At 50.1% G+C, this 12,520-nt stretch overlaps 1 protein-coding gene across 1 annotated transcript in view; it reads left to right on the top strand.

Moving 5' to 3' along the window:
* VAMP4 (vesicle associated membrane protein 4) overlaps positions 1-12,495 on the top strand; it is a 12,841-nt gene extending 346 nt beyond the window's left edge. The window contains exons 2-7 of the mRNA XM_009273296.2: positions 1,968-2,014; positions 2,374-2,424; positions 10,180-10,280; positions 10,893-10,972; positions 11,157-11,208; positions 12,277-12,495. Coding sequence (XP_009271571.1) covers positions 1,968-2,014; positions 2,374-2,424; positions 10,180-10,280; positions 10,893-10,972; positions 11,157-11,208; positions 12,277-12,305 — 360 coding nt within the window. The 3' untranslated portion in view covers positions 12,306-12,495. The remainder of the gene's footprint in view (positions 1-1,967; positions 2,015-2,373; positions 2,425-10,179; positions 10,281-10,892; positions 10,973-11,156; positions 11,209-12,276) is intronic.
* The last annotated feature ends 25 nt before the right edge of the window (positions 12,496-12,520 follow it).

A 12,520-nucleotide genomic window follows, 5' to 3' on the forward strand; every position in this document is an offset into this window, starting at 1 on the left:
GGGGGACCAGCCTGTCCCTCCGGTGGCTGTAACGGTGCCGTAACAGGCTGTTACTTACGTAGGGGTGCCTGGGGTAGGTGCCCATGACAGGCAGGTGGGACCCCAAGGCCCCCAGTGGGACCCCAAGGCTCCCAGCATCTCCCCGTGCCGTTAGCCGCCGGGCCGGTGCAAGGTAAGTTACAGCTCCCTTTGCAGAAGGGGCTCTTGCCGCCGTAGCCTTCAGCCGCGGGGCCCAGAAGCTGTATCGCTGTTGATAGCGACATTTAGCTAGTGAGGGGACTGTCTGTGCAGCAAACCGCATCTGTGTGTTTTAAAACAAACCCCATTAGGAGATACGGCTGTTTCGAGAACCTGTTTCAGTTCCTTTAGGCTGCGTCTATGGCCATGAGATCCCAGTGTGCTCCTGTCTCCTGCCTCTCCGCAGAGCTTGGCCTGGGCACATCGCGGCTCTCCTTCCCACGTAGCTGGCTGAAGGACTCGTGTGAAGTTACCCTGTGCTTTACAGCTGAATTTTTCTCCTGTTGCCAAGGTCCCCTGACGTTTCAGGCTTTGAATGCGGGTCAGAGTGGTGCGGTTGCCTGTTTTAGACAAAGTGGATTTAACCTGATGTGTTTGTCCTGGGGTCATACTGTGCTAAAACTGAGTTTAGACTATAGTCTAAGATGTTGCTGCAGCTCACGATAGCTGTCAGTGAGACGAGGATCCCGTGTTACCAAAAGCAGTTCGCTCATCCCTTGAGGGAGGCAATGGCTGAAACTATTGTATGGTCTTGCGGGTTGCTTAAGTTGATTGAGCAAATGTGACGAGGATGGAAATGTAGGTAAGCTTCAAAATAAGAGCACTGCGCTTGCAAGTGGGAGCCCGAATTTATGCACGGGGAAAGCAGCAACTGTTGGTACCGTAAGGACTATCCGATGTGTTCCTAGGCCCACACGTTTAGCATGCCATTTCCCCCTCTTGATTATTTTTGACCCTAAGCAGATGTCACCAGGAGACCTCAGCTCGATTGGAAAATTCGTGCTGCCCTTATATGAGAAATGAACTCTAATAACGTCTTTGTCCGAAACTTTCAGGCTTAAGTGGGATTGTGGGCTTACTCTTAAAAATCAGCCATTGGATTGTCTGATGGGGTGTAGCGGAACATCAAATCTGAGCCCAGGAGGAGCCCTTTGGCACGAAGCAGAGGAGCTACCAGACCGCTCTGCCTTCCAGCTCGGCCATAGCCTTTGCCTGAGTTGGGGGTTTGGAGGGGCCGACCTCTCCGGACGTGCTGTGCAGGGACCCCAGCGTATTTCCTTGCAGTCGTCCTTCTTATACCTGCTGCCATCAGATGGCTGGAGAAACCATGTCCTCCAAACTGGGAGTGGATCTGACTTCCCACGTGGATGGGATACCCCAGGGTGGCTGTAGGTGATGCTGGCGTTTTTTGAGCAGCTGCTTTTGACAGAGTGCAGCGCTGGGGATCGTCCCTTGAGCAAAAGAGGGCCTTCCTTCCACAGCTGGCCTGCGCAGGGGCTCTGCCTGCTGCTTTCCAAGGCAGGGCTCAGCGTGCTGACATAATGGTTGCTTCTGCATCGTAGGGAGTTGCACTGATCCCTAGAATTGGGATCTGAACCTGTGCAGGCAACTGGCCAGTGACGCAAATCCAGTTTGGCTCAGTGGCAGAGGTGCAAGTGGTCCCAAGTCAGAGCTGCAGAGCTGTGCATCAGTCTGTGCTGTACAGAGCTAGCAAACACTGCCAAGGTGATAAGAGCGGCACAGAGACATCCAGCTCAACCCCTGATCACAAGCAGAGAGAAACAGCACAACTCCAGACACCTGAAAAGTACCATTGATGCCCTCCAAAGGAGGGCTTGCGCATAACCTGCATTCGGAGGATGCTGACTGCATCCTAAGGTCTGGAAATGTGTGCGTGAAATGGTGGTTGCTTATTGACCAGGTGGTTTGTTTTTTTTCTGTGTTTGTAGAGGAACCTGTTGGAGGAAGATTCAGATGAAGAGGAAGACTTTTTCTTGTGAGTTTCTGAACGGCTGCTGTAGGGAATGCGATATCTTAACTGCCTACATCTCTGAGACTGGAGGTGTCAAATACCAAAAGCTGCTCCCTACCACATAGGTGGGGGCTTGGGAATCAAAACCTTTGATTCCTTTGAGATGATCTCCCAGAGCCTTGGCACCGAGCGTGAATTAAGACTTAACAGGTGTGACCTGTATAAGGGTGGGATGTCCCACATATCCTAAGACATGGGAGGGACTGGTGGGAGGCGTGAGAATAATCCTCCATCCACAAGGCACTGGTTGTGTCTTTGAGTCTTTGGTTTAAATACCTGTTTTTGTTGTATCTTCCATCCTGATTGCTCTTTTCTGCCTGCAGGAGAGGGCCTTCTGGACCAAGATTTGGACCCAGGAATGACAAGATCAGGCAGTAAGTTGTTGTTCCTCAGTGTCACACAGATAATATTTTATTCTGGCACTGCGAGCACCTGCTGCTGTCTTACCGGAGTATTTCTGTGTAGTTCTGAATATGAACGTGGCTTGTGCTTGCTTTCTTCTAATTGACGTTTTCTACCCTATGTGTCCACAGCTAAGAGAAATCTCAAATTTGATTCAAGTTATCAAGAAATTGTGTATTGACAGAGGTGAAGGGATAGGATTGTATCACAGTAGCTTAGTGGAGTTTCTAAAGCCCATGCTGTATTCTGGTGATGACCTGTTCCATGCTTTTATGAGGCTTTTTTTCTAGAGCATTAATCCTGAATTTTAACCTTCACTAGCACTTTTTTTTTATTGTTTCATTGCTTTTTTCCTTCATCCTGTAATTTGCTCCTCAATGTTTCAAGAAAGCAAGTGGTCAGGAGCACACCAGGGCCATGTGTTTTGGGCAGCAGCTGGTCCTCTGGCCTCTTCTTCTCCAGATTAAAAACCTGATACAGGTGACCTGGAGATGAGCAGTGACTCAGTGGGTCAAAGCAGCTGGACAAACAGGAAACCATTACAGCTGGAGGAGGGTTATTGACTGTATTAGGGCAAGAAGGAAGGAGTGAACACTCTGGATCTTCTCCCATCGAGTCATTTCCTGCATGATGCTTGTTCTGGGCTCCAGTTTGCCCTGTCCTTTCCTATGAGGGATGCGATGGTGGTACTTAGTGGAAAGGGTTATTCCCAGATCCCAGGTTTGCTTTGTGCTGTTTCCTTTGCCGACCTCCACGGAGCCAGAACAGAGATCTGTGCGGGGACTGATGCCCACGCGTCAATCAGACTGGGTCTTCTTGTGTGCAGCCTGAGTGTTGCTCTTCATTAGGGATTTTTTTTCATGCCAGGAAGAAGCCAGTGCAGCTCTGAGATGACTCATTGCCAACGTCAGTGTTAGGCAGTGCTTGCTTGTGTGCCCGCTCACGCGTCAACAGACTGGGTCTTCTTGTGTGCAGCCTGAGAGTTGCTCTTCATTAGGGATTTTTTTTCATGCCAGGAAGAAGCCAGTGCAGCTCTGAGATGACTCATTGCCAACGTCAGTGTTAGGCAGTGCTTGCTTGTGTGCCTGCTTGCCACATTACCTTGAGGGGCAAAGTGCACTTGAGTTACACAAGAGGCAGTGGGTCAGTCACTGCGCCCTGAGTTTTCAGGGGGTTTCTGCTCCCTCTGGGGTGCGAGGGTGCTGCTGGTAGAGGCGCACTGGTCCTTACAGTAAGCCAGTGTGGATAAAGCCTCCCTTCTAGGGCAGTGCCACACTGGCCTGGAGTGAATGAGAAGGATGAGAATTGGTTTTGAGTGGGGTCTTGCCCCCATAAAAAGATGGAGAGAGGGTGATGTTTACCCCTTCATCCTCTGCTGGAAAGGAATTACAGTGTCTACTGCCTTCCCTGCATGGTGGGGGAAAATGGGAGCTCTTCTCTTCTCGCTGTCTTGGCCAGGCAGGAGGGAGCGGGGGCTTAGGTAGAGGGGTTGTGGGAGTCTTCAGGTGGCAGGGAAGAATGTAACAGTGTCTACCCTGCATGGTGGGGGAAAATGGGAGCTCTTCTCTTCTCGCTTCTCGCTCCAGGCAGGAGGGAGCGGGGGGTTAGGGTGGGGTCTTGCCCCCATAAAAAGATGGAGAGAGGGTGATGTTTACCCCTTCATCCTCTGCTGGAAAGGAATTACAGTGTCTACTGCCTTCCCTGCATGGTGGGGGAAAATGGGAGCTCTTCTCTTCTCGCTGTCTTGGCCAGGCAGGAGGGAGCGGGGGCTTAGGTAGAGGGGTTGTGGGAGTCTTCAGGTGGCAGGGAAGAATGTATTTTCAGGAGGTAGAGGATAGCACAGCGGCTGTGAAGGAGAAGAATAATGAAAGAATTCACCCAGGAACTTGTGGGTTCATAGGTGTGATGTGACTAATGCCCAAAACATGTGAGGCTTGCCCATTGCCAGAGATTGTCTAGTAGGCCTGGTATGGGATATGTCCCTTGGGGTAGCAAGTGGCTACATCTATCTAGTATCTAGAGCATCTATTATAAAATAGTATCTATTTTCTACTCTCATCAATGTTGATTGCTTTGTTTAATAAGCACTTACAGGGTGCAGTTGTCACTTCTTGTTGTGGAGCTTATTAAGTTTCTGATCAGACCAGCCCTTGTGCTAGATGGATTGGTGCCTGGTCTCGTAATGACGCAGTCCGTTCTTGTTTCAACAGAGGAGGAAAAGGAGGGTTGGGTTGCTGCTGAAACACTGTAAGGAAAAGACATTTTAAGGAGGAATTTGTGCATTTGGAGAGCTGAGGCATAGCTGGGCAAAGCTAGAGAGACTGTAGCTGTACGGGGCTGGAGGAACGATGTGTGAAGATAGGCGTAGAAGGAAACTGGACAGAGGATTGGGTAGAGGAAAAAGTGATGGGATCATGGGAGCAAAGGTGCGGAACATGTTGAATGTGAGGGGCAAGACTGGAAACTATTCCTAGTTGTCCTTGGCAGTGAAGGGGCTTGGGTCAGGGTGGAGAGCTTGGCAGCAGAGACCCTCGAGGCTGGCTCAGCTGCAGAAAGAGGTGGTGGGGAACGCTGCAAACCTCGTAGGGGAAAGAGATGAGTTAGAGCCAGCAATAGTGGCAGGAGGAAGCGTCACAGTCCCCTCCACACTGTGTTTTGTCCTGATAGGTCTGGAAGTTCAGGCTCTGTTGTCCCAACAGCTGCTCGGTTGGGGTGGATGCTCCCCCAGTAATTAAGTGGCCACATGGGGTCCCTTAGGCTCCCTCTGAGACCTCCCTGTCCCTGGGGTGGGCTGGAGCTGAAAGATAGCTTTTAAAAGGCTTTTATCCTGTTCCCCAAAGTTACAAAGAACAGGTAAGGGAGAGCTGATCTCTCTTCCCTGCCTTTGCTTCCAGGCTTTGTGAGAAGTCCTGAATGTGTGTTGTGAGAGCTCTTAGTGCCTTTTCGGGGGCAGGTGGGACGTTCATCTTCCACCTGGGTTTCTTTTATTTAGAATAGGAGCCTCTCATCACAAGTCATCTTTTCAAAAACGTTACCAAAATCCCCCCCTTTTCTGCACTGCTTGACTTCCTTCACTGCTGATGTTTCTGCTTTCAGGCAACTGTGCTGCTGGATTCAGGTTCCTGCTTGTGCTGGCGATGAGGCTCAGCACACTGCTGTGGCTCCCCAGGAGCCAGGTCTTGGTCCCTGCGATTCCTCCATTACTCTGCTGGGGGTGGCCGACATCCCCGGCCCCAGTGGCTCTGTCTGGCTGCAAGCCCCAGATTACGTCCTGAGGAGGGGGAGGGTTTGGGGAATGTTTTGAAGGCAACAGTTGACAGCAGCTTCCCAGGGCCTGGCTGTTCATTGCAGATGGCTGGATGTGCAGTGGACCCCATCTGTATTCCAGGCTTTCATTTGAAGGTGATACCAAGACCATATTGTCAGGCATCATTGTTGGGTAGAATCCTTTCAAGTACTGAAAGGCTTCAGGGCGGTATAGACTGCTGTCTTCCTCGCTGTTGTGATGAAGCAGCAACTTAGGGATTTGTGGCACAGTTCAGCACTGATACCCTGTTGTTGAGTACAGCAGAGATGTCTGCTGGGCAGCCCCTCTGCAGAGAGCCATGCCTCGGGGAGCGCTGTGCTGCGCTCATCTCCTGCCTTTGCACCATCCGTCCAGCTTGGCTCTCTGTCCTGTTCTCTCTTCCCTGGGTTACTGCCACAATGAGGGGTGTTTGAGTGTAATTTGCACCAAAATAGACAGCACTATTAATATCACTGGGGTGGAAAATAGAAGTGTGTCATGCTGGCTGGCAGAGGGGTGTTAGTGTAATTTGCACCAAAATAGACAGCACTATTAATATCACTGGGGTGGAAAATAGAAGTGTGTGAAATGGCTGTAAACAGCCAGCTTGGAGACAAGAAGCAGCCTTGAGCAGCACATCCCATGTTGCGTGCATGGCCTGTTTATGGTGTCTGAAGAATGCATCACTGTTGTTAGCCCAACACCGTGACCAGTCCAGGGAGTTTTTCAGTAGCTAACCTATTGCGGCCAAAATGGAAAGGCTTATTCCTCCCACTCTGGACCAGGCAAAGCACAAGAAAGAGGAGTCTAAACCAAGCTAAGCGCCAGTGGGTCCCATGTTGCTGCTTTGATGGCGTGCACTTGCTTTCCTTGTTAAAAGCATCATATTTGCAGTAATTAGTATGAAGAAGGGTCGTGGGAGACATATTTTATGCTTTTGTCTTGCTCCCTTTCCTGGCAGGTATTTATTCTACTTTTTCTCTTGGAAATCTGGCAGGAGTGAAGCACATGAAATGTATGTGTCAAAAGCCAATAGCTCCCCAACAGGAAATACACTTCGTATTAGAGGATTCATTCTCTCTTGCCAAATAAAATAAGAAAATATTTTCTTCTTGATGCAACTTGAGTTTCCAACCTCAAGCATGCCAAACTAGTGGGAATTGTTGAATTTGCTCTGAAACTGCAAGGCTAATGCATAGGCTAGGCATCTTTCAGCCCCCTCCTGAAGAGGCATCTCTTGCAGCAGTGATGGGTGGGAGAGAGCAGAAAGCAAGGACTGGCTTAAGGTCTGGTTAAGGCACTGTGTGAAGTTCAAAGTTACATTCCCTGGCTCGGTCTTTTCCTTCCTGTTTTTTTTTTTTTTCCGGGGTCTTTTTTAAATTAGATACCAAAAGGTATCGGGGTGCTCAGATGTGTCTGTGTTCCATGGGAGTTAAACACCTCAACATTTGCAAGAGTTTAAGCCTTGATTTCTCTGTGCCTCTGTTCTCCATCTGTGAAATGTTTTGTTCTCTTGGGGGGGGGATGGCTAACAGCATGCCCAGGTTATGGGCAGGTAGCAAAGGCATGCAGCGTTTTGCCAGCAGCTCAAGTGAAAAGAGGTGGGATGCCAAGATGCAACTTGGGCAGTGGGGGCCTGTGCTCCATAGGCATCTCCCAAATGCTGCTACACAGCAGAGCAGCTTGAAGTTACATACCTGCCCACTCTGCCTCAAACACTTCGGGGTGCTCTGGGACTGCAGCAGCATCTCTCCAGGCTCTGACCTGTGCTGGCGGGGATACAGGTGGCATTGCATTGTGCTGCACGTTCCTAGATGCATTGTAACCTTGCATGCTCCTGCTTGTTAGTTGTACCAAGGTAACTCGGTTACAACTCTGTTGTGGGAGGAAATCTCTTTATTTTGAAGCCAGTAAATGATTTTAGAAACATTTACGTACTGCAAATGTAGTCTTCTGCCTGTGAAACTGATGTTTAAGTCTTAGAGTTTTTGCCAAGTTGACTCATCTGGGATAGCAGATGTTTCTCTCGCCCCAAGCTATAGGAGCGTTGCTGGTGGCTCTGAGCTGGGACTTGTCCATTGTGCCAAGGTAAGGAAACCCCCTCGCAGAGCATTCCTCTTCCTCATGTCCACACCTGCTGCCCCAAGGAAGGGCCACGGGGCTGCGCATGTCCCGCGTGGGGTGGACACTTTGCTCCACAGGGTACCACCACGTGTTTCCCAGGCAGCATTTGCCTGCATCCTCAGTGCCACCTTCTGCGCTTTCCCAATGGTGGCAGCTCTGCCACTCGCCTCGTACCTTGTAAAACAAATGGTGGATCAGAACAGGCTCATGGGCATGGGGCAGGTTCCTGCTGAGGGGCATTTTGAGAATTATCTATGCCTTTCCCCTCCAGACAAGAAACTCCTAGCAGGCAGCTGCCGTTGATGTGGGAGGCAGGAGCTGCCACCGCACGGTGTAGGTGGGTGCAGAGAGATGCTGCTCCCACGGACTCTGCGATGCAGCACAGGGGAGGCAGGTTCCTTTCTTGTGGTATCCTAAATAAAGCAAGTTTTTTACGTGCACTGCTGGAGTCCAGCATGTGCCGTATGAGGCCTGTTGAGTCAGAAATTGGCTTCTGAGGGGTTGCCTGGCTGTTCCAGCTCTGGAAGCAGCAATACAGTGGTGCTACAGAGCCCAACCTGAAATACCAAGATGAGAAGCCCCTTCGTATTCAAAGATCTGGAACTCTTTCTAGAGCTTTTTTGGGAGAAAAAAGCCTTTGCTTTTAATGACTTTCCTTGCCCGTTTTTGGAACGGTAAGTAAATGTGAGCAAGGCATGTGCTTTTCCATTGTGACCACTATTGCTTGTTGCAGCTGCTCCTCATGTGTGCGTCTCGGCGCAAGTGTCTGCTCGGTAAGAGGCACGTAGCTGGTAGGGAGACAGGAGAAATAGGTCAATGTGAACCTATGTCTCTAATTAGAGGCATGGTGGCTAGGATGGGGCCCTATTTCTGGTTCTGCAGTGCCCTGTTGACTGGCCTTGGACAAGTTGCTCTGGGTCTCCCTTGGCCCCGGCTTCCTGAGCCATGGTGGAGGATATGCTGTCCTCATTGTATCAAGTGCTCTGAGCTTAGGTGCTGGATGGTGGCTCTCTAAGTGGTGGAGTTGGGTCTGGTGCTGCTGTAAAAACTGATTTGGCAAATAACTTCTTTGAACGTCTGCATCTGTGAGATGGCAGTGGGGAGGAGAGGGTTTTGCAAGGGTCCAAAGAGGAAGATGTTGTGACTGGACAATTTGGGGAGCAGGAGAGTGTGTGTGCTAAGCAGGTGCAAATGATGAGGCGGTGGCAACCCTTCTTCCCTTTGGGAACACCAGTGGTGCACTGTTAACAGAAGGTGTATGTTCCTGGTAACATGGAGAGCTGCTGAAGTGGCCTATTCGTGCTGCATATTCGGGAAATGCTGGATGCATTTCGATATGTTTGAAGTGCTTAAATGTTTTTAATCAATGCAACCTAAGTTGTCAAGCCTAATACTTGTGCAGAGTGAGTGGCCTGGAGCTATTTCTGTTTTGTTGCCCTGTGTGTAGCATTGCCTCCAAGATGTTGCTGTTGCCATTTACTTTCTGGGAACAGTATGTCTCAAACAATGTATTGTTTCCCTAGGGCCCCAAGAAATTTCTTATTTCTATCTCCAGGAAAATTAAAGTGTATTAGCTCCAAAATACAAACCAGAATGTAGCAGTATTTTTCCACCAGGAGAATTATTTTTCTCTCTTACCAATGTGGCTTTTTTATGGAGTGAATAAATGCATTTATAATAACCCTGCGGGTGTGATTTAGGCTACTGTTCACTGAAGCGACTACCCACAGAGTTGCGTAACCTATGAGAAGATGGATTATAATAAGTTGGTTTAGTTCACATCAGCCATTTCTTTACTGTCCTCTTGATGCCCCTGGCAGAGTGGGTTTCATTTAGCAACTCAGTTCCCGGAGGGGGGAGTGCACCTTGCTTTGATTTCACCCCAAGTTATTTAGCAAAGGTGCAGTGCAAGGTTCCATGAAATCTGGAAAGATAAGGTGCTGGTTTTGTATTTTTTTCCCTTTGATGTGAGCTCTTCTGCAGGTGACCACCAACAGCAATTAGTGCCTTTTCTTACTGCATTTGTGTGTTAAAGGTGTTACGGAGGGTGCCCTGCTTCTGCTGACTTCCCCGTGCTTTCTTTGAGCCCCTTGTGTTCACTCACCCTTCCTGGGATTGCCAGAGACCCACCCCAGGCAATGCCGTGCCTCTGGCTTTGTTGGCATCCCATCAACCTCCCTCCACTGTTGTCCCCTTCGATTTTTGTTGGTGAGCTACCGGACCCCATCAGCCTGGGTGACTCTGAGCAAGGGCTGGTGCTACAATGCAGCTGGTGGTGCTTGCTTCTGCTCCTCATGCTGCCTTTGCTCCGCTCTAGTGTCCAGAACCAGGTGGATGAAGTTATCGACGTTATGCAGGAGAACATCACGAAGGTGATTGAAAGAGGCGAGCGGCTGGATGACCTGCAGGATAAATCAGGTGCGATGCTAAATGCAGCTCTGCTGGCTTTTTCCCCACATCTCTTCCCCATTGCTGGGCCAGGTTACCTGGTTTCAGTTCAGAAGGTGCCTAATGACAGACATTTCTGGGCTTGTATTTCTATCCTTATTGGATAGTCGTGTTTCCCAGCCTTGGGCTGCAGATCTGACTTTCTGCTGACATTCTCCTCTTTCCACCTTTGCCTTCTGCTGCTCTGCACAAAGGCGTTAGTTTGGAGGCGCTTGGGTGCTGTGATCTAGTTGGTCCTGGGTGCTGTGATCTAGTTGGTCCTTCAAGCTAAGGTAGATTGGTCTGTCTCCCAACAGCCCTGAGCACTTCAGCTGTCCGCTCGCTTACTGGCTTGCAGAGTGAATTCCTGTCCTCAGAGGGCAGCCAGTACAAAGGGGGCTCAGTGGGACTCGGCAGGTCTGTGTGTGCTCTAGCGAAGGGCGTCACATTGGAATCTGCTGTGGCTTTGGTGAATCACGCTGTGGTTGGGTCTTTTCCCCTAATGCTGAGTTTATTGCTTAAAACTCAGCGGAGTTAGTGGAACGAGTGGATGCTCTGACTGTGTGTATGCTGCTGAATCGCCTCTTTTCTTTCCTTCAATAGAAAGTTTATCAGACAATGCAACAGCTTTTAGCAACAGAGCCAAGCAGCTTCGGAGACAGATGTGGTGGCGAGGTTGCAAGGTGAGCAAGAACTGGAAGAGGCAGGGGTGGGTTTATGGAGGGGCGGTTACCTGCCCTCCCCTGGGAGGGGATGAAGAAGCTCTGCTTTCTAGCTGAAAAGATGCTGGAAGGCAAAGGCCTCCTTTCCGGTAGAAGCAGCTACACGTGGCACCCCATGTAACATGCCTCTGTGCTCCCCTTGCAGATGAAGGCGATCATAGCACTGGTGGCGGTTATTCTCCTGCTCGTGATCATCGGTGAGTAGCTCCAGGACACCCCAGCCATGTCTGGCATTGAAATATTCGTGGCACTCCGCTCCGTGAGTGACACTGTGGTGCTGTTGTCCCTGGGGGAAAGCACCTGAGCCACTCCCGTTGGGCCCCACTCTGCCTTAAGCAGTCATAAATGGTGCCTGTAGAGCACTCCATGCTGCTCTTCTGCAAGGTTTAAACATGCATGCAGAAGAACAGGCTCAAATCAAGTCCTACTGACCGTTGCCAAAGAAAGCCAACATATCCCTGCCAACATTGTACTGATCCAGGGTTGGCACCGACTGATCCTGAGGCTGGTGGGAGTAGATGGAAGAGTTTGAGACCGGAGCAATGCCTTCCAAAGGCCTCTCCACATGTATCAACTATTTTGCAATGAGTCTGCTCCCAGCAAATGCTTTTCCCCAAAGCTGCCGGGCTGCTTAATTTTCAGCAAGTAGCTGTTGTGGCTTTGCCATTGGTCCCTTCCCCTGCCCTTCCTGGTCCCTCTGGAGCTCCCCAGAGCAGAGATGTTGCTGCTTTTCCTACTAAACAGGTAATAACAACCAGAGCATATTTCTTCCTGGCAGAAGTAGTAATTCAGCCCTCTGCCTGCAGAAAGACGTGCTCCAGGGATCCAAGCAGCCCAGCACAGGAGCAAAACTCTTCCATGCCACTGGGTCTGGAGGATTTTCCTCCCACTGGCCATGGCCGGGGACATCTCTGTAACAGTTCCCATTACTTTGGCAAAACCCTTGCGGCCCGTTGTCCTGCTGACACACAGCCTGCAGCGGGAGAGGCAGAGCTGGCAGCAGGGTGGGAGTGTTGGAGAGAGAGAGACTGATGGAAAATCCCATCTGGTTTAATTTTGGGAAGCTGGAAGGAGATGAAGGTGGCAGGAAGTGTTGTCTAGTGTGTGTGCAGGCAGCAGATTGCATTAGCTTGAGCTTGGAAACACACTTTCCCTTGCAGCTGCTTGGTGTTTATCACTACAGAAACAGGAGGGATATCTCTGGCAGGGATCGATGTTGCACGCAAAGGTGTGTGGCTGAGAGCTTGTTTCTTTGTGTTTTCCAGTACCCATAGTCCTGAAGTACCATACCTGACGGGGCAGCTGGAGGCTTCAGTGGAGCTGGCTCTGGGATAACCAAACTGCTGTGTAATTTAAGTGAGATATCTGTATATAGCTTTGAAGTTGTTTTTCTCCAAGGAGTGAGGAGGCGGCGGCAAGTAGCCAGTTCTAACAGAGCATTTTAAGAACTGCCAAATGACACCACCTCCCCCCCCTTTTTTTTTTTTTGGTCTAGTACCTGCTGCCGGA

This window comes from Aptenodytes forsteri, unplaced genomic scaffold (assembly GCF_000699145.1).
Source record: "Aptenodytes forsteri isolate BGI_AS27 unplaced genomic scaffold, ASM69914v1 Scaffold95, whole genome shotgun sequence".
Classification (NCBI taxonomy): domain Eukaryota; kingdom Metazoa; phylum Chordata; class Aves; order Sphenisciformes; family Spheniscidae; genus Aptenodytes; species Aptenodytes forsteri.